This window comes from Magallana gigas, chromosome 2 (genome assembly GCF_963853765.1).
Source record: "Magallana gigas chromosome 2, xbMagGiga1.1, whole genome shotgun sequence".
NCBI classification, from domain to species: domain Eukaryota; kingdom Metazoa; phylum Mollusca; class Bivalvia; order Ostreida; family Ostreidae; genus Magallana; species Magallana gigas.
In genome coordinates, this window is record NC_088854.1 from 36,252,146 (window position 1) to 36,270,323 (window position 18,178).

General features: G+C 34.3%; 1 protein-coding gene across 3 annotated transcripts in view; it reads left to right on the forward strand.

Annotated features, from left to right (window-relative positions):
• Positions 1–17,125, forward strand: part of LOC105319293 (ubiquitin carboxyl-terminal hydrolase 25) — a 196,348-nt gene extending 179,223 nt beyond the window's left edge. For all 3 annotated transcript variants that reach the window (XM_066076350.1, XM_034446363.2, XM_034446362.2), the window contains 6 exons: positions 377–561; positions 3,677–3,764; positions 3,894–3,973; positions 12,066–12,192; positions 15,086–15,272; positions 16,555–17,125. In XM_066076350.1, the coding sequence (XP_065932422.1) occupies positions 377–561; positions 3,677–3,764; positions 3,894–3,973; positions 12,066–12,192; positions 15,086–15,272; positions 16,555–16,739 (852 nt within the window). In that variant the 3' untranslated portion in view covers positions 16,740–17,125. The remainder of the gene's footprint in view (positions 1–376; positions 562–3,676; positions 3,765–3,893; positions 3,974–12,065; positions 12,193–15,085; positions 15,273–16,554) is intronic.
• Positions 17,126–18,178: the final 1,053 nt, after the last annotated feature.

Consider the following 18,178-nt stretch of genomic DNA (forward strand, 5'->3'; position numbering starts at 1 on the left):
GTATACAGGTTTAAATCTAAATAATATTTAGGTCAAGTTTGATTTTGGGTATGATAGAGCAATTTTCGACAGAGTTATACCCCTTGGACTTAGAAAAATTCCAGTTATTTGCAATTTACGTTCTTTTTTTGTGTGGATGTTTCCAAGGGAGGCGGGCATTAGTGTTTCACAAACATCTCTTTTTTGATTTATTCATTGTTCCAGGGTTTTTAATCAATTTATTAGCTAGACATGAGAATGAGACTTGCTGTATCTGTGTGCCATTTTTCTGAGCTTTTGTTGAATTGTAATATTCTTATGGTTAAATTGAAGACTCTAGCTATAAGGTAATCTTGTAGATTTTTTAAAAATTTGTTTTTCTCATCATTATTAACAGGCTATCGAGAAGGAGCTGAAACACATGGATCAAATTTTTTTGAGCCTTGCTCAAAAAGTCCCTCGTGAAGACCCTCGCCTGTTATATCCAGTTGTGTACCTCAGGTGTTGTACTGCACCAGCAAGAGTCATAGATCAATTTTTACATGAGCAATTTTCTTACTGTCCAGTTGATGGGGATAAAAGGTACACAAATATAATGATGATGAATTTCATTAATCTGATATACCACTTACATGTAAAGGTTTAAAGATTTTGTAAAATATATGCTTTGTATACTGGGTTATTTTTGCCACAATTCATTTTGTCCTTATCAGTGTGTATTTGTTTTTAAGAGAGAGAGAAGAGGGGGTGGAGATGGGAGTGAGTGGGGGAGAGAGATTTGGGAGTGCATCTTGTTTCAAGTGTTGTTTTAACTCAAAAAGGTATCCTTTTTAGCTCACCTGAGCTGAAAGCTCAAGTGAGCTATTCTGATCACATTTTGTCTGTCGTCCGTCCGTCCGTCCGTCTGTCCGTCTGTAAACTTTTTACATTTTGAACTTCTTCTCTAAAACCGCTTATCCAATTTCAACCAAATTTGGCACAAAGCATCTTTATGGGAGGGCGAATATAAATTGCAGAAATAAAAGTCCGATCTGTTTTCAAAGCGGAGAAAACCTTGAAATTGTAGAAAAAGGGGGGTGCATTTTTAAAAATCTTCTTCTCAAGAACTACCGAGGCAAATTCAACGTAGTTTAGCATATATTATCCTTATGGGAAGGAAAATATAAATTGCAAAAATTAAGGGGTAATTCTGTTTCAAATCTGACTTATTACGAAAATAATAATAAAGGAAAGGCGTGTTTCAATCAGTTTAATAGCTTCGGGCTCGGCATCCGGTAAAATGGGTAGGCAAGACTTGGCCAGGGCAAAACAAAAGATTGGCAGTTATTAATCTGCCAATCTCATTAAAATTTCAGGATATTTGATGGACTAGTATATTTGTATTCGCTGTAAATATTGCTGCAAAATAATGCGTATTTGGAATTGACGTTTGCCGATCTGCCGCGGCCTTTTTTTTGCCACGGACCGGGTTTGCATACCCATTTTACCTAGACTCGTATTCCATACTTCTAAAACGAGGTTCTTTGTTTAAAGCAGCCATGACATTATACGAAAAAGGGTCGATATGACTATGATGAATTTGCTTGTTGTGCAACAGTTCGCGTATGAAGGGAAATTTTGAAACATGCAAAATATATTGGTGCCGATTTTGTGAAGTAAATTGAGGCTAAGTATTTCAATGCGTTCACAGTTTTCACACATGACGTTGGTGTTCGCTTGTTCTGATTTTCGTTTCGTTTTCATTATTTATGCTTTGTAACCTGGAAACTATCGTCTGTATTTCGTGATTTTTACGTATTAAATCAAACAGAGACTTCGGTAAATCAAACAGTTAACTGTTTACCTGCGCAAATTAAGCAAAATCTGAGGTAGGGGTAGGTGCCTACTGAAATACAATTCATTCTATCAGTAATTCGGCATTATCTTTTGCGTAATGATAGATTAATGCAATAGGTTTTGTTGAGATGCTCGGCATTTTCTCGAGTTTATTCAGTTTGAATAGAGTTTGATATCGCTAACGGAAATATGTAGGTATATACATGTATATATATGATTCATTTCGAAAAAATAAATTGTGTTCTTTATTTGTTATATATGTAGTGCATGTTTCTTGTGTTTAATTGTTTACAATTTCTATTTACTAACCATATTTAAGTGTTAAGCTTCGAATTATAAGCAAGATAAAGAGATTTGTTCACAATTCTATGTTTGTACACAGATCTTAAAAACTAAAGATTAAAACAGTAAAAAATTTGTCAATATTTATTAAGAAAATTTTCAAAGTCTGTTCTTCCAGAAACCAACTTTAACAACTTATTGTATTGTAAACTTAACCTTTTTAGCTCGCCTGAGGGTGGGGCCACAAAGGGGGGGTCGAAGTTTAACAAATGAATTTATAGAGTAAATCTTTAAAAATCTTCTTCTCAGAAACTTATCAGCCAGGAAAGCTAAAACTTGTGTGAAAGCATCATCAGGTAATGTAGATTCAAGTTTGTGAAAATCATGACCCCCGGGGGTAGGGTGGGGCCACAATGGGAGATCAAAGTTTAACATAGGAATATATATAGAGTTAATCTTTAAAAATCTTTTTCTCAGAAACTAATCGGCCAGGAAAGCTGACACTTGTGTAGAAGCATCCTCAGGTAGTGTAGATTCAAAATTGTGAAAATCATGACCCCCGGGGGGCAGGGTGGGGCCACAATGGGGGTCGAAGTTTAACATATGATTATATAGAGTAAATCTTTAAAAATCTTTTTCTCAGAAACTAATCAGCCAGGAAAGCTGAAACTTGTGTGGAAGCATCCTCAGGTAGTGTAGATTCAAATTTGTGAAAATCATAACCCTGGGGGTAGGTTTGGGCCACAATGGGAGGTCGATGTTTTACATAGGAATAAACAGAGTAACTCTTTAAAAATCTTCTTCTCAGAAACTAATCAGTCAGGAAAGCTGAAACTTGTGTGAAAGCATCCTCAGGTAGTGTAGATTCAAAGTTGTGAAAATCATGATCCCCAGGGGTAGGGTGGGGCCACAATGGGGGGGGGGGGTCAAAGCTTAACAAAGGAATATATAGGGTAAATCTTTAAAAATCTTCTCAGAAACTAATCAGCCAGATGATTCTTTTTAATTGTTCAGACTTTGGCCCCAGGACAATTCTTTGGCCTCACGAGAAGGTTCAGAGGTTGATGTACGTTTATATCCCATATATAAACTATTGTTAAGGATTTTTTTGAGAACTGCAATACTCAAAATATGATATGACTATAAAATCATCCTGTTAGAAAAGGGACTAATGATTATAAACATAAGAATATCCAGAGGAAAATGGATTTTATTTATACAGGATCTACATGTATTATTGTACATTGTCCAGATAGTTTGTATTATGACTCCATTAAGCTGATTTTATCATACCTATTGTTCCTCAGGTGAGCGATGTGGCCCATGGGCCTCTTGTTAGATTTTTATGATCTTAATAATGTCTAGTTCAGGTCAAATTTCAACAGAAGAGTGGAGGCTTCCACACCTGCAATATACATGTATATTTTTGTTTTGCTTATGTCAAGATGTAATAAAGCTCATATTGAGCTATGTTTAGTTTTTGCAAGGAGTGATCAGGCCCCAGAACCTCTTGTTGAAATGTATCTGATATTTTTTAACTAGATATATACCTAAGTCATTTTTTGTGTTTTTGTCTAAGAGCTGAAGAAGTTAAAAAAGCTGCAATAAACTGGTTGAAAGTTCAGCATCAAGTTTCTGATGGTGATGTACTGGAAAAAAATACCCAGGTATTTCTTTCTGATACTGCTTGTTAGGGCCCCGCTATGTGGGAGACCCCCAATCCTTATTAAATTTATTCAGTAAAAATATGTTTAAATAGATGATGTTGTAGTTACTGTTTTTAATTTTTTTTATAGAACTGGCATGAAAAATACAATCAATTTAGGAAAATTGCTTTCCTGTTTGTTAGAGGACTCCAGCTCTTCCACAATGAAAGGTAATGATGTACACAGGGGATTTAGCCACATAAAATTCTCAAATCAAATGATATGATGCATTTTGTCAGCATCCGTCAACCACAATGAAATTGATATATTTTATGTGATATCAGATGATAAGTTAAATGTGTAATGTGAATTTCATTGTGGGAGACTGCTGCAGGCATAGTTTTCTATTCAATAAACTTCTTAAAATTAGGTGTCTTCTGCTAAGTTTTAAAAAAATACAGGAAAATGTACCGGTACTGTTTATGATGTCAAAATGAAAGTCTTATCACATATTATTTATAGATTCTAACTTTTTGGGTATTCTTGTGTACCAGTATTTACATATGCTTAATGCTAAATGTTTGCTGTGTGTGACTGTTACCATTTTTTAGCCGGGCTCTGCTGAAAGCAGAGTCCTGGCTGTAGGCAGGCAAATCGCCAATGTTACAATAAATAGCACAACTTCAAAAGTAAACAAAAAACCAAACAGCGTCAAAGTAAAAGCTTCCGCTATACCAAATAGTTACACAAAGAGTCAAGTTTTGTCAAAAGTGTTGGCATTTTGTTTCTTTCTTTTTTTATTTTGAGAGAATTCTCTATCTGTTTTAGTTTTTTTTATTAATAACGTGTTTTAAAAACAAGACTATGCATTTTGGACACATACAATGCGCATGGATTTCCATGAACTACTTTGCTGCGCATTGAAGAAATGGGGATTGAATATATAACGCTTGTTGCAAAATTCAAGGCAGCAACTGTTGAACTTTTTTCTACTAGACAGACATATTTTTGTTAATAGCCGCTCATAAAATTTGGTCGCTATCTGACACTTTGCCGACATTAAAAGCATGAGGGAGAGAGAGAGATCTTCAGTCTTTACTACACAATATGCATAAAGACACGCAAAAACAGCCCGGCTTTCTGCACTTCAGTACTTTGATTATTTGAAGGACTTTATGACGAGAGGAATTTAAATAAAATTGTTTCTTGGATGCATGATTCTTGCGGATTATTGACCATTTATTACCCCTTGGGCCTCTTGGGCGGGGCCACATGTGCAGATGTCGAAATGTTTACAAAAAAAACCAAATGTTCCAAAAGTTTAATGAATGGTTATGTTATTCATAAAGCTCTCTACTGAAAATTGTGAAATTTTATGGCTATTGGGTCAGGGGTTCAGGTCCTATTGAAAATGTATTAAATCTTTAAAAATCTTTGTCTCTACTCCCACATACATTAGAGAAAAACTGAATGCATGCATAGTTATGATGTCGTTAAAGCACTCCACCTAATTTGTAAAATTAATGACCAGGGGTTCAGGGCCTTGGGGTAGGGCCAATATGGCAACATAGTGAAAATTATTTAAATTTTAAATAATTTTCTTCTGTACTTTCACTTTTTGAGATAAGCTAAATACATAGTTATTATGTCCAAACAGTCCTCTATTTAAATAATGAAATTCACTGCGCATGGTACATTTTTAGCAGGGCTCTGCTGTAAGCAGAGTCCTGACTCTAGGCAGGCAAATCGCCAATGTTACTATAAATAGCACAACTTCAAAAGTAAACAAAAAACCAAACAGCGTCAAAGTAAAAGCTTGCACTATACCAAATAGTTACACAAAGAGCCACGCTTTGTCAAAAGTGCTAACATTTTGTTTTTGTTTTTTTAAATTCAAGAGAATTGTCTATCTTTTTTAGCTCACCTGAGCTGAAAGCTCAAGTGAGCTATTCTGATCACATTTTGTCTGTCGTCCGTCTGTCCGTCTGTCCGTCCGTCTGTCCGTCCGTCCGTCTGTCCGTAAACTTTTCACATTTTCAACATCTTGTCAAGAACTACTAGGCCAATTTCAACCAAACTTGGCACAAATCATCCTTAGGCAAAGGGGATTCAAAGTTGTGAACATTAAGGGTCACACCCGTTTTCAAGGGGAGATAATTAGAAATTAATGAAAAATTTCGAGAAATTTTCAAAAATCTTCTTCTCAAGAACCAGAAAGCCAGGAAAGCTGAAACTTGTGTGGAAGCATCCTCAGGTAGTGTAGATTCAAAGTTGTGAAATTCATGACCCCCGGGGGTAGGGTGGGGCCACAATGGGGGGTCAAAGTTTTACATAGGAATATATAGAGTAAATCTTTAAAAATCTTCTTCTCAGAAACTAAACAGCCAGGAAAGCTGAAACTTGTGTGGAAGCATCCTCAGGTAGTGTAGATTCAAAGTTGTGAAAATCATGACCCCTGGGGGTAGGGTGGGGCCACAATGGGGGGTCGAAGTTTTACATAGGAATATATAGAGTAAATCTTTAAAAATCTTCTTCTCAGAAACTAAACAGCCAGGAAAGCTGAAACTTGTGTGGAAGCATCCTCAGGTAGTGTAGATTCAAAGTTGTGAAAATCATGATCCCTAGGGGTAGGGTGAGGCCACATTGGGGGGGGGGTGTTAAAATTTTACATAGGAATATATAGAGTAAATCTTTAAAAATCTTCTTCTCAGAAACTAATCAGCCAGGAAAGCTGAAACTTGTGGGAAGTATCTTCAGGTAGTGTAGATTCAAAGTTGTGAAAATCATGACCCCTTGGGTTAGGTTGGGGCCACAATGGGGGGTCAAAGTTTTACATAGGAATATATAGAGTAAATCTTTAAAAATCTTCTTCTCAGAAACTAAACAGCCAGGAAAGCTGAAACTTGTGTGGAAGCATCCTCAGGTAGTGTAGATTCAAAGTTGTGAAAATCATGACCCCTGGGGTTAGGTTGGGGCCACAATGGGGGGTCAAAGTTTTACATAGGAATATATAGAGTAAATCTTTAAAAATCTTCTTCTCAGAAACTAATCAGCCAGGAAAGCTGAAACTTGTGTGGAAGCATCCTCAGGTAGTGTAGATTCAAAGTTGTGAAAATCATGACCCCTGGGGTTAGGTTGGGGCCACAATGGAGTGTCGAAGTTTTACATAGGAATATATAGAGTAAATCTTTAAAAATCTTCTTCTCAGAAACTAATCAGCCAGGAAAGCTGAAACTTGTGTGGAAGCATCCTCAGGTAGTGTAGATTCAAAGTTGTGAAAATCATGATCCCTAGGGGTAGGGTGAGGCCACATTGGGGGGGGGGGTGTTAAAATTTTACATAGGAATATATAGAGTAAATCTTTAAAAATCTTCTTCTCAGAAACTAATCAGCCAGGAAAGCTGAAACTTGTGGGAAGTATCTTCAGGTAGTGTAGATTCAAAGTTGTGAAAATCATGACCCCTGGGGGTAGGGTGACGCCACATAGGGGGGGGGGGTGTTAAAGTTTTACATAGGAATGAAGAGTAAATCTTTAAAAATCTTCTTCTCAGAAACTAATCAGCAAGATGATTCTTTATAATTGTTAAGACTTTGGCTCCAGGACAATTCTTCGGCCTCACAAGAAGGTTCAGAGTTTGATGTAGCAAAATATCCCATATATAAACAATTGTAAAGGATCTTTTTGAGAACTGCAATACTCAACATGTGATATGACTATAAAATTGAAGCAGGCAGCTATTTTTTCATTAGAATCTTTTTGTATTACTGTTTTGGGTTATTGCCCTTGATTTATTGATTCTTGATTATTTTAATTAATGCATCCACTGTTAACCAATTATTGTGATGATTATTTTTATACAATAATAAATATTCAATGTATATAAGTTGTTTTGCATAAGTAGTTTTGGGTTAGGCTGGATTAGTTTGTTTATTTTTGATTTCCAATTTTTAGATACTATGAATTATTTTAGGCCGGCACATATATAGGGACAGTGTCTATTGGTTTGTACCGAGCGACTGTTTGGGGTTAAACTTGAACATGTACGGAGAGATTGAGGGGGTTAACGTCCCTGGTCTATCTAATCTTCGTGTTTTTCTAACCAACGATACAGAATGTGTGGTCATTTCTGCCCCGTATCGCATTAATACAAGTGTGCGGTCATACCTGCTTGTATTGGTGGTGATTGCGGCGCCTGCGTTAGGTTGAGCTGTTGGCGCAAGTGTGCGGTCTTCCCTGCTTGCGTTATCTCTGCTTGCGTTAACGTTGGTACCTGTTGAGTTGCGTAGGTGTGCGGTCATCCCTGCCTGCGTAACGTTGCGTCCCTATATATGTGCAGGAGCGGTGATTAAAGTCTGCTCTTGTTAATATTGGCAGCAATCAGGGCTATCCGAGTTCCAAGGGGGAAAAATGGATTTTATTTATACAGGATCTACAATGTATTAATGTACATTGTCCAGATTGTATTATGACTCCATTAAGCTGACTTTATCATACCTGTTGTTCCTCAGGTGAGCGATGTGGCCCATGGGCCTCTTGTTAGTATTCTTATTAATAACGTGCTTTAAAAACAAGACTATGCATTTTGGACCCATATAATGCGCATGAATTGTTATGAACTACTTTGCTGCGCGTTGAAGAAATGGGGATTGAATATATAACGCTTGTTGCAAAATTCAAGGCAGCAACTGTTGAACTTTTTTCTACTAGACAGACATACTTTTGTTTCTAGCCGCTTGCAAAATTTGGTCGCTCTCTGATGCTTTACCAACATTAAAAGCATGAGAGAGAGAGAGAGCGAGAGAGAGAGAGAGAGATTTTCAGCTTTACTACACAATATCCATAAAGACACACCAAAAGAGCCCGGCTTTCAGTACTTCAGTACTTTGATTTTAAAGGTCACTTGAGACACTCTGGTAGTAAACTGTTGCTGTTGGTCATACATTGTCTGTACAAAATTTTATTTTTACCTTGAAAACTTGTAAATTTTCACTTGGCCTTATTACATTAATGATATGTTCTAGCTTGTATAGTTAGAAAATCTATAGTTACAAACCCCCCCCAAATTTATGAATTAATGTTTGCAAATGTCAAACAATAAAAACGGGGCTACTTGTCGAAGAAGTCTCGGATAAGTTTCAGGGGCTTTAATGGCCTCCTTTTTGCAATTTTCTAGGCACCTTGGGTGCTAATTATAGGGCTAATTCATGATGTATGAACACTGACTGTTACAAATCATACATGCATATACATGTTCATCTGGAAAGTGATTGTCTCGTGTATCCAGGTTTTGCACAACTCATATATTAGTCGTCCAAAGTCAGTACAAAATTTTGCTTCACATCCAAGCATAATTTTCTTTTAATTCTTACAACTCTGCATAAACATTGACCCAGTCACCAGCAGCAATTTGGCTTTCGTTTATGTAAATCACTCCTTGATGACCCTGTGTTCTGAGGAATGACATTTGGGTTTGGTACATTTGGTGAAATTCCGAGGATTTGAGACCAAATGGCAGGTTTTTATTCCTCCAGATGAATCTCAGATAATTTCGGTTAAAACGGTGTATTGGTATAATGAAGTAAGTGTCTTTCAGATCCACACTGATTGAAATTTCTCCTTTTACTAAATTAAGGGCTGTCTGCAAAGTTTCCATCTTGAAATGAATTGTCTCTGAAATCTGTTTAGTGGTTTTAAATTGATTATTTGGTGCATTCCATCACATTTTTGAAAAGTATAAAAATTGTTGATATATATATATATATTTATAAACTCCTTTTGGTGAGACTGAACAGGTGTAATTGCTTGTTTTTCCAGTAAAGAATTGATTTTGTCTTGGATTACTTTAAATTTGCTGTTTCCATATTTTTGGGAATTAAAGTTATCCTGGTGTAATGATATGGTTTCATTGTAAACTCTAGTTGATAAGGCCTTAAAAAATTAATCTCTTGGTTCTCAGGCCAACATTTTCAAAAAAAGATGCGGTCAGGCGGTGATATTTTTTTCTTTTTATTTAGTTAAAAAATGATGCGGTATTTTTATTTTTTATTTTAACAATGTGCAATTCTTATTCAAATCCAGAAAAAGTGATGGTTTAAAGCAAATAAATAGTTACCTTGTAAAGAATGTATCGGATTTAATAGCTCAAACTAAACGAAACAAATAAGTCATCATGTTCTTCAAGAACATGATGACTTATTTGTTTCATTTAGTCATCATGTTCTTCAAGAAACATCTCAACTACAAGGCTTGAAAAAGCCATATGTGTTTAAGCATAATGGGATGTTTAGTGTTGTTCAAAATCTCCTCCGATATGCATTTGAGGTTAAACGAAGTTCTTCTTCATATACCAAAACTAAAATCATTGCTGTTGAGATCAAAACTAAACACACCATCTCGTAATAAGATTCCATGGCCATTTGCAATTGTTATTATTAAATCTTAATCATCGCAATGTTTGCAATTATGTTCTTTATTTAGTCAAGCATTTTACTGACTTGATCGAGTACTAGTATCTTAAATGTGGTCCTAAATCTGGAATTTTTTTTTCTGGAATAAGGAAGCGCACTATTGAAATTTGTTTTTATTCATTTAATGATAAAATTGGCAATGTTAAATGAGATGCGCGCGTGCCTGAGACCCAAGGAATTAAATTTTGATGGCTTAGCTCTGAATGATGCTGAGAATGTTTGTGTCTGTTGTCAATGAATTCCAAAAAAATTTATGGTTTTGAGGTGTTCCTGCAATTATTGGGGTTTGTTAATTGTTCTTTTTATTCTGAATTTTGTTGGCTGAATTTTGATGACTTGAATTCCATTTGTATCCCTGGTAGTTTTTTGAATATGAATTGCTGTTGAAAGTCTGTTTCCTAGAGGTCTGAAAGGAATTATTTTTTCAAAAAGAATTTGTATGAAAATGTCTTTCTCTGGTATAAGGTTTAAGCATTTTACTTGTAGCTCTAGGTGTTTCTGAAATGTCTTTGCAAACTTAAGTTAAGTTCAGACGCAAAATAACTCACCTGCTATCTTTCAGTTTTTTTGTGCAGAGGTCCTTGTAGTCTACAGTAATTAATGTTTCAGATTATCACTAGAAGGAGGAATGTTATAGTAGAAACAGTGCATCCTCTGATACTGTGTGCAAGTCCAATACCAGACGCTTCATGTCGATTCTCTGAAGTATCTTCATTTTCATCTTGCTTGGAATGCTTTTTTGAAGACTCTTTCTCTGAAGATTTTCATTTCATGCTGGACTTGACTAACGAAGACATCTGTCTTATTGAATTGACAATGTCATTCAATCCTAGTGCCTGCATGAATTGACGAAACTGTTTTGTTGTTGAACAACATGGGTGCAGCCATATTAGTTGAAGTGGAAGTCGATGTAAAAGTTGAATCTGTGAATCCGGATTTTGGATATGCTTTACCACGAACGGGAAAGGATGCCAAAACTTACAGGGCATGTGGAATGAGCCAGTGCTAATCCAATACAAAACACAGGGGTTGCAAATATATTTTTACCTGAAACGGAGTGTAAAATTCTGTAAAACATTCAGACCTAGCCACCAAGAGCCACCAACAGCAATGTGGCGTACCTATGTCAGAGAACAGATGCATGCTAGAGAAAAATGAATTACCTCCATAAACCTTTCACTGATGGTTTTAAATTGATGTAAATAAACAAAATGGTTACAGACCTCAATATTAAGTTTCAGGCTTTTAGAATTTATTAAGTAACATTTTTTTCTTGTGCACTTTCTTTAATTTGTGGGGTTATTAGTGTTCATAGGCAAGCAAACCTTAGTACATGTACTGGTTCTTATGAACACAATTGCATGAGAAACCTGGTTGCTGTATTTTGCCAAATGTAATTCACTTTTCTTTATAGAGTTATATTTCTATGTGAGAAGTGTTTGGGTTATATTGTCCTCCTCAATAGATGTTTGACTCATTTCTTTTGAACAAGGGCTATCATATTGAAGTATTACTCAGAGTTAGTCTCTTGTAGTTTTAACCTTAATTGTTGTTGGAGTGTATAATTGCAGAAAATCCTCATAATCTGCATTTTCATTATAGATTATTTTTGAAATGGCCAATAAACAATAATATGATCTCATAAATTCATAATTGAGCTATATATTCTATCATGAAAAATGAAAAGTTGCATACAAATTTCTAAGCTTTTTTAATTAAATCAATTTTTAACTTGTAAATTTGCATTGTTGCTTAGGTTAATTGTTGGCCTCTTCTTTAGAATAAGATTTTGTGAGTTTTTTGGATTTATTTCATTCCCAATTATTCTCAATTATCACTTGAATTCTTTTACAGATATGAAGATGCTTTGTTGTATTTAGTCCATTGCCATGTGTTAAATGGTAACCTAGTTGACAAGAATAATGAACAGTGGGGTTTGGAGAAAAAATTGGTCAATTTTTACAGAAGACAATGCTTGTTGGTAAGAATGGTGTTTATAATAAAAAGATATTTATGAGTGCATCATAATATTTTTGATTTTTACGTTTATAAAATTATTCAACCTTTCAAAATTTTGGCTCTTTATACTCCATTATTTGGTATCAAACCTCCTTTAGGCATCAAAGAAAAAAAATATACAAAATGGCCTTTTTTTATCAATGTAATGTTACCCCATTGATCATATCAGTTTGTAGGCATTTTAGCTGTTTGAGCGATAAATTCGATCACTCATCCCAGAAGGAGGGGGGGGGGGGTATACTGTTTTACCCTTATCTGTCTGTGTGCCTTCTGTCTGTCTGTCTGTAATGTATCCGCATCGCATCCTTATGAGCAACTGTTCCTCCAGGTGCTTGAATATTCAACACACACAGGCATGCCATATCATATAGTGCAATCACTTTTTATTCCAATCGAACTTCAACTTCCTGTTAAAATGACTACTTTGTTTTCTTTTTAACCTAAACTTTAAAGCAAATTTCTGTCAATGATTTCTCAGCAACTCTTAATGACAGATATATGAAATTTTAACACAATCTTTGTTTGGGCATGCTATTTGATGGGATCTATGTTTGTACCAATCAGAAATCAACTTCCTGTTGAATGTTGACTTAATTTACTTATTTTATATATTCACATCAGAGCTGGCGTATTACGAGTGAGCAATAGCTCACAGATAGATCACAGATATGTTGTTTTTACTTCTCTCAGCAAATTACTGGATTGAAGTATAAAAGAAGGCTACAGAGAAAGATTATTTAGTTTTGTAATTTTAGTTTATTTTATGTAATAGTTAGATCAAAGTAAAATTTACACGATTAAAAGGGGGGTGGAGGAGGGAGCAAAGTGACCAGGCTCCTTCTTAATCGTGTCAATTTTACTTAATATGATCTAATTTACTTTGAACATAACTGACTTTTTCATTGGCAGATCAAAAGTTTTTTGCCAATCAAATATCACCTTCTTTTGTTTTCAGCTCTCTAGGCTGTCAATCTAAATGTGACGTCGCTGTGAACATAAAAAAAAATCTTAACGATTAGATATATCACTTATAGGTATATATGGCATATTTGGAGTAAAATTTTTGACATGAGTTAATTGAGTAAAAATATTCATTGTGCTTCTTATAATTAGACGTTTCACAAACTCTAGGCCCATAAAACTGTTAAACATGTTCTAGCTGTCTTCAGTTATTTGTCTCTAAACTTTGCTACACATCTGATGAATATTAATGTGATCCGCTATTTATAACGTCACTGCGCATGAGTGCAGAAAAACCCAGCATTGAAAACACGATGGAAGAACAGTTTGTTTACAAATTAGAATCATGTTTCTCGTGTCTTAAATTAGATAATTCTTATATCAGATGATACTCGATGCATCATAACTCTGATATTCATTGATGTAGAAAGATATAAATTGTTACTTTCATGTGTAATAAAGACGAAACACCATTTTAGCATCATCGACACGGTAAATGGAATAAATACCTCTCTCCCTGAGGGATGCATGTACTGAGAGTGTTTATTTATTCTTTAATCAAAAACTCCCCAAAACTGAAATCCACTGGTGGTTTATAACTTATGAAGTAAAAAGACCAAACACATGGAGCATGAATCTGACTAGCAAAACAACTACAACTTCATGATGGAAACTTAAGTTTAATTCGACTTTTATTCCTATTCCATCAAATCTACATGATCTCCGATAACAATCTTCCCTTTGTTCCTATCCTTGTTAGTCTTTTTCCCTTCTTTCCTTGCCAAATCTGTCAAACTTAATGGTCTACACCTCTTTCTCGTTGTCGCCATTGTTGTTGATAGACCGAGATGTATGTCACGTGACCAATTTAAGGCAGGGTTATTCAAATCTTTTGTATTTTTTACCGGCATGTAAAAAAATAAAATATATTTTTATATTTCTTGTATCTTTGTTATGTGATTGACTTATACAGCGTAATTTATGTGAAAGTCATATCTTTAGTAAAGAAATGAAGCAAATAATCAAATCTTATTATTGTTATTCACTAAAAATACGCCACATATACTTTTAAACGAAACGTCCTTCTTAAAGCAAATAATTGTTATTTACTAAAAATATGCCACATATACCTTTAATTGAATATTAAGCAATTGCTGATATGATGAAAAAGTGGGTTATGTTCTAATTCACATTATGCTGTGCACTTGCACATTCAATCAATGTGGAGGATTGACAATACAAATGTAAATTTTTAGCTCACCGAGACGAAGGCTTGGGGAGCTTATGCTATACCCTGGCGTCAGTATCTGGACAGAGGCAGCCTGATCTCCATTTATTTCATGGATGCTTAAAAAATTCCCATCTCACTCAAACTTGTTTGATAAATGTGTTTGTTGCGAAATGATATTTCATGATTCCTATGATATAGTATTGTATGATATGATACACTATTGTTTTATATGATACAATATCATCTTACATGATACGATATGATATTGGTGCAAATGGTGTCACTTTTAGGTCTTATTCTTAAAGACTGAAAAAAAATCTCTGCATGTAGAGCAGCACTGCTGACAGAATTAACATATGAACTTTGCTTATTTTGAATTGGCAGTGAATCCCATTTAATACAACACTAGTTACCCCTCACACAACCTGTTGCCGGGGTGGGGGGGGGGGGGATATAACATCTCTGCTGTGCGTATGTGTGCATTATGAGTTAGCTGCTTTACAGTTTTAGCTTACTGTGGTTAGTGAAGTGGCTCCTGAGCCTCTTGTTTTGATTGGTCTTCCCTTATTCCTTTCAAGCTGATATTGAAAGGTTTTATTCTTTTAATATCAGCTAAAAAATTATACATTTTTTAGATGAATTACATTCCTTTTTTTAATTATAGCATCTTAATGATATGGCTACTAGTCAGTTTCAATCTAAAGATGACATTCGAGATAGCTTAAAGTTGATGAATGACTTCGTGGTTCCCTGTCTTCCTTTACTTCTAACCTCAAGTTATCAAGATGATATCAGTGCAGGAGAAGAAATGAGAGAAAAGTGGTGCTCGTTTTTGGGACAAGAAATATGCGGTAAATTATTTATTTGTCTATGTTAACTGGTGCTGTACCAGTTATTGATTCGGTCGTCTGTTTCAAATAAAGAAAAGTAAGTTTGCTTAAAAACTGTCATGTTTATGTTTTAACCATGAGCTTAAATGGTCACTGTTTAACGCTGATTTATTATATTACATTATAAATTAAAAATAGAATATTACCTCTTTGTGATACATCATTGTATACTTTCTTTGATTTGATATATTAATATATAATATCATTACATATAACATGTATAAACAATACAACAATGGAATGCATAGCACAGTTGAATGCCCAATGGCACAATACATGTATAATGTATTGATTAGTCTACAATTTTGTGTATTACGGCATGATAACAAATAATTTTATGAGGATTTTTTTTTTGTATCATAACTCCTACTACCTTCAAAAGGGGCATAATTCAAAGTACATTTTGCAGAGTATCTAATCAACATGTACAGGGATTTTTCTTTATTATTATCGCAGAGCAGATAACTGGCACAGTTAATAGCAAAACTTGGCAAATTCGGGGCGTGCACAAAAACAAGATGTTTTCAGTTCTTAATAATGATATAATCTAACAGATGGATGAACAAAGAGTTTAAGTTTTATATAAAAAAAAATATCAAGAAATAAGGAAATACAAAAAGCAAACATTAAATTTTAGGCAATAACTGGTACAGTGCCAGTAGAGCTTTGATTGAATTTTTTTTTTTCACTTTTGTTGTTTGTCATGCATTTCAAGCTCACTGAGACGACACTTGGGAAGCTTATCAGATGCCCTTTACATCAATGTCCTGTTAATGTTTTTGGAGCAGGTCCAATATCTTATTATCCCCTTGCAAAACTTGTTGTAGTTTCAGATGCTGGAAAAGGTTAAAGTCTTTGAAGCATCCTAACTTAACAAAACTTGCATTTTTATCCTAGTTTTATGATTGGCTGATATCAAGCAATCATTAGATTTTTCTACTTTGGACTAAGAAAAATTGGGAATTTTCAAAATGCTCTAATTATATGATATTGATATAATTTGAATGAAAATAACCATATCATACATGTATATCATTTTATATTAGATAACACAACATTACACTATTCTTCTATCATATTACATCAAAAGCTATGATTTTCATATGATTTGATAATGGCGGTCTCTTGTGGATGATGCTTCGTCTCAGTGAGTTTTTTTGAGTCTTTGATTACCTTTTTTTATAATTGAATGGAATTTGTTGCATTTATGAATAAAAATTTCATTTTTTGATGTTTTTTCCAGAGGATAAAATTGAAAAGCTTCAGGATTTAATGTCAAAGTTGTTCGATCCTCCAACAGAGAGTAAGAGTGCTCAGATTGCAGCTGTTACATCAAAAGACTTGAAAGACCTTTATAAAAACTATATGGATGTCATGAACATTGCCTATAACTCAGGATATATTGAGAGAGCTATCAACAGCAGTTAAAAAGTTAACATTAGAATATAGCTGTATTCTTCTTTCCTTATCTTTTGAATTTAATCAGCTAGTTAGAAAAAAAGTTGTACATGAACAAGGTATAGGAGTGATTACCATTTTGAATTTACACCCATGATTGGACAAAATATACAAGATTTAATGGCTCTTATAACATTTACAACATTTAGAGGGAAGTAATTGGATGTGATCGTCCTGATTAATTTTTTTTCAATTTTTTATTCTTTTGAATCACTGTGCTTGTTTCAACCAAACAAAGCACTAAGTTTGTAATTTTAACATCTAAAATTCTGTTGACGTTGATGCAAACTCATTATCACATCAGTACCATATTTATGTACATAGAATGTGAATTGTTAATAAAAGAGTTCTGTTTATACCATTGTTCAGTATGTACGAGTTGATTTGAAAGTCATTGAATATATCATTAAATAGGTATCGCGCATTTAATATACCGGGTAATATAATGTTAATGTATTTTATGTTTTAAAAACTTCTTCTCTACTCTCACATCTGTAAGAAAAACGGACTTCAAAATTTTGTTTACCAGGAAGTCCTATACTAAAATTGTAAATTTCATATTCTCTGGAGTATTGGTTTTGACTATAGAGCCAAAATGGATGTATATTGTAAATGCATATAATGTTAAAAAAGTTATCTTCTCTACTCTCTACACACCTGTAAGGAAAACTAAATTCATAATCTTTTAGACCAGAAAGCCTTCTACCAAAATTGTAAATTTTACGTCCCCTCCAGGTAGGGGTTCTGACTTTAAGGCGGGCCTAAAAATTTGAAGACAAAAATTTTATGACCATCAAATAGTGTATTAATTTGCATTTAATGTCTTAAAAAATCGTCTTCTTTACTTCTGCTGATACTGGATAAAACCGATTGCATATAAAGAAAGAAAATAAACTCGTCTATCGTAATTTTAAATTGCATGTCTCCAAGTGTTGGGATTTGAATCTAGAGTGGGGCCAAAAGACTCGTATAGGGTAGAGTTTCTTAATGCGGGATGTGGCAAAAAGGGTCATTTAGTGTTAATATATATAAGTTTAAAAAAATATCTGCTGACAGAATAAAAACTGAATATTATATTTTCACAAAAAAACATTAAGCTTTCATCTTTAAGGGGGCATGGTCACGATTTTGGTCAAAAATTATTTTCCCGATTTTATGTTTACAATGCTTTAGTAAGGCATTTTTAATTGGCAACCAAAATTTAAGTGTCTTCGTTAAGATATAAGCGAGTTACAGAGCTTACAATTCATTGCTATGTAAACAAAGCTTTTGTTTACGTTTTGAACGTTGAAGTGAAAACTCCAGTTTTAGACTGAAAATGAATGTGGTAAACGTTAAGATCTGTTTCTTTATGCTTAAAATGAATAAGAAGATTGAAAGATCATCTTGAAAAAGAACTTTTACCGGTA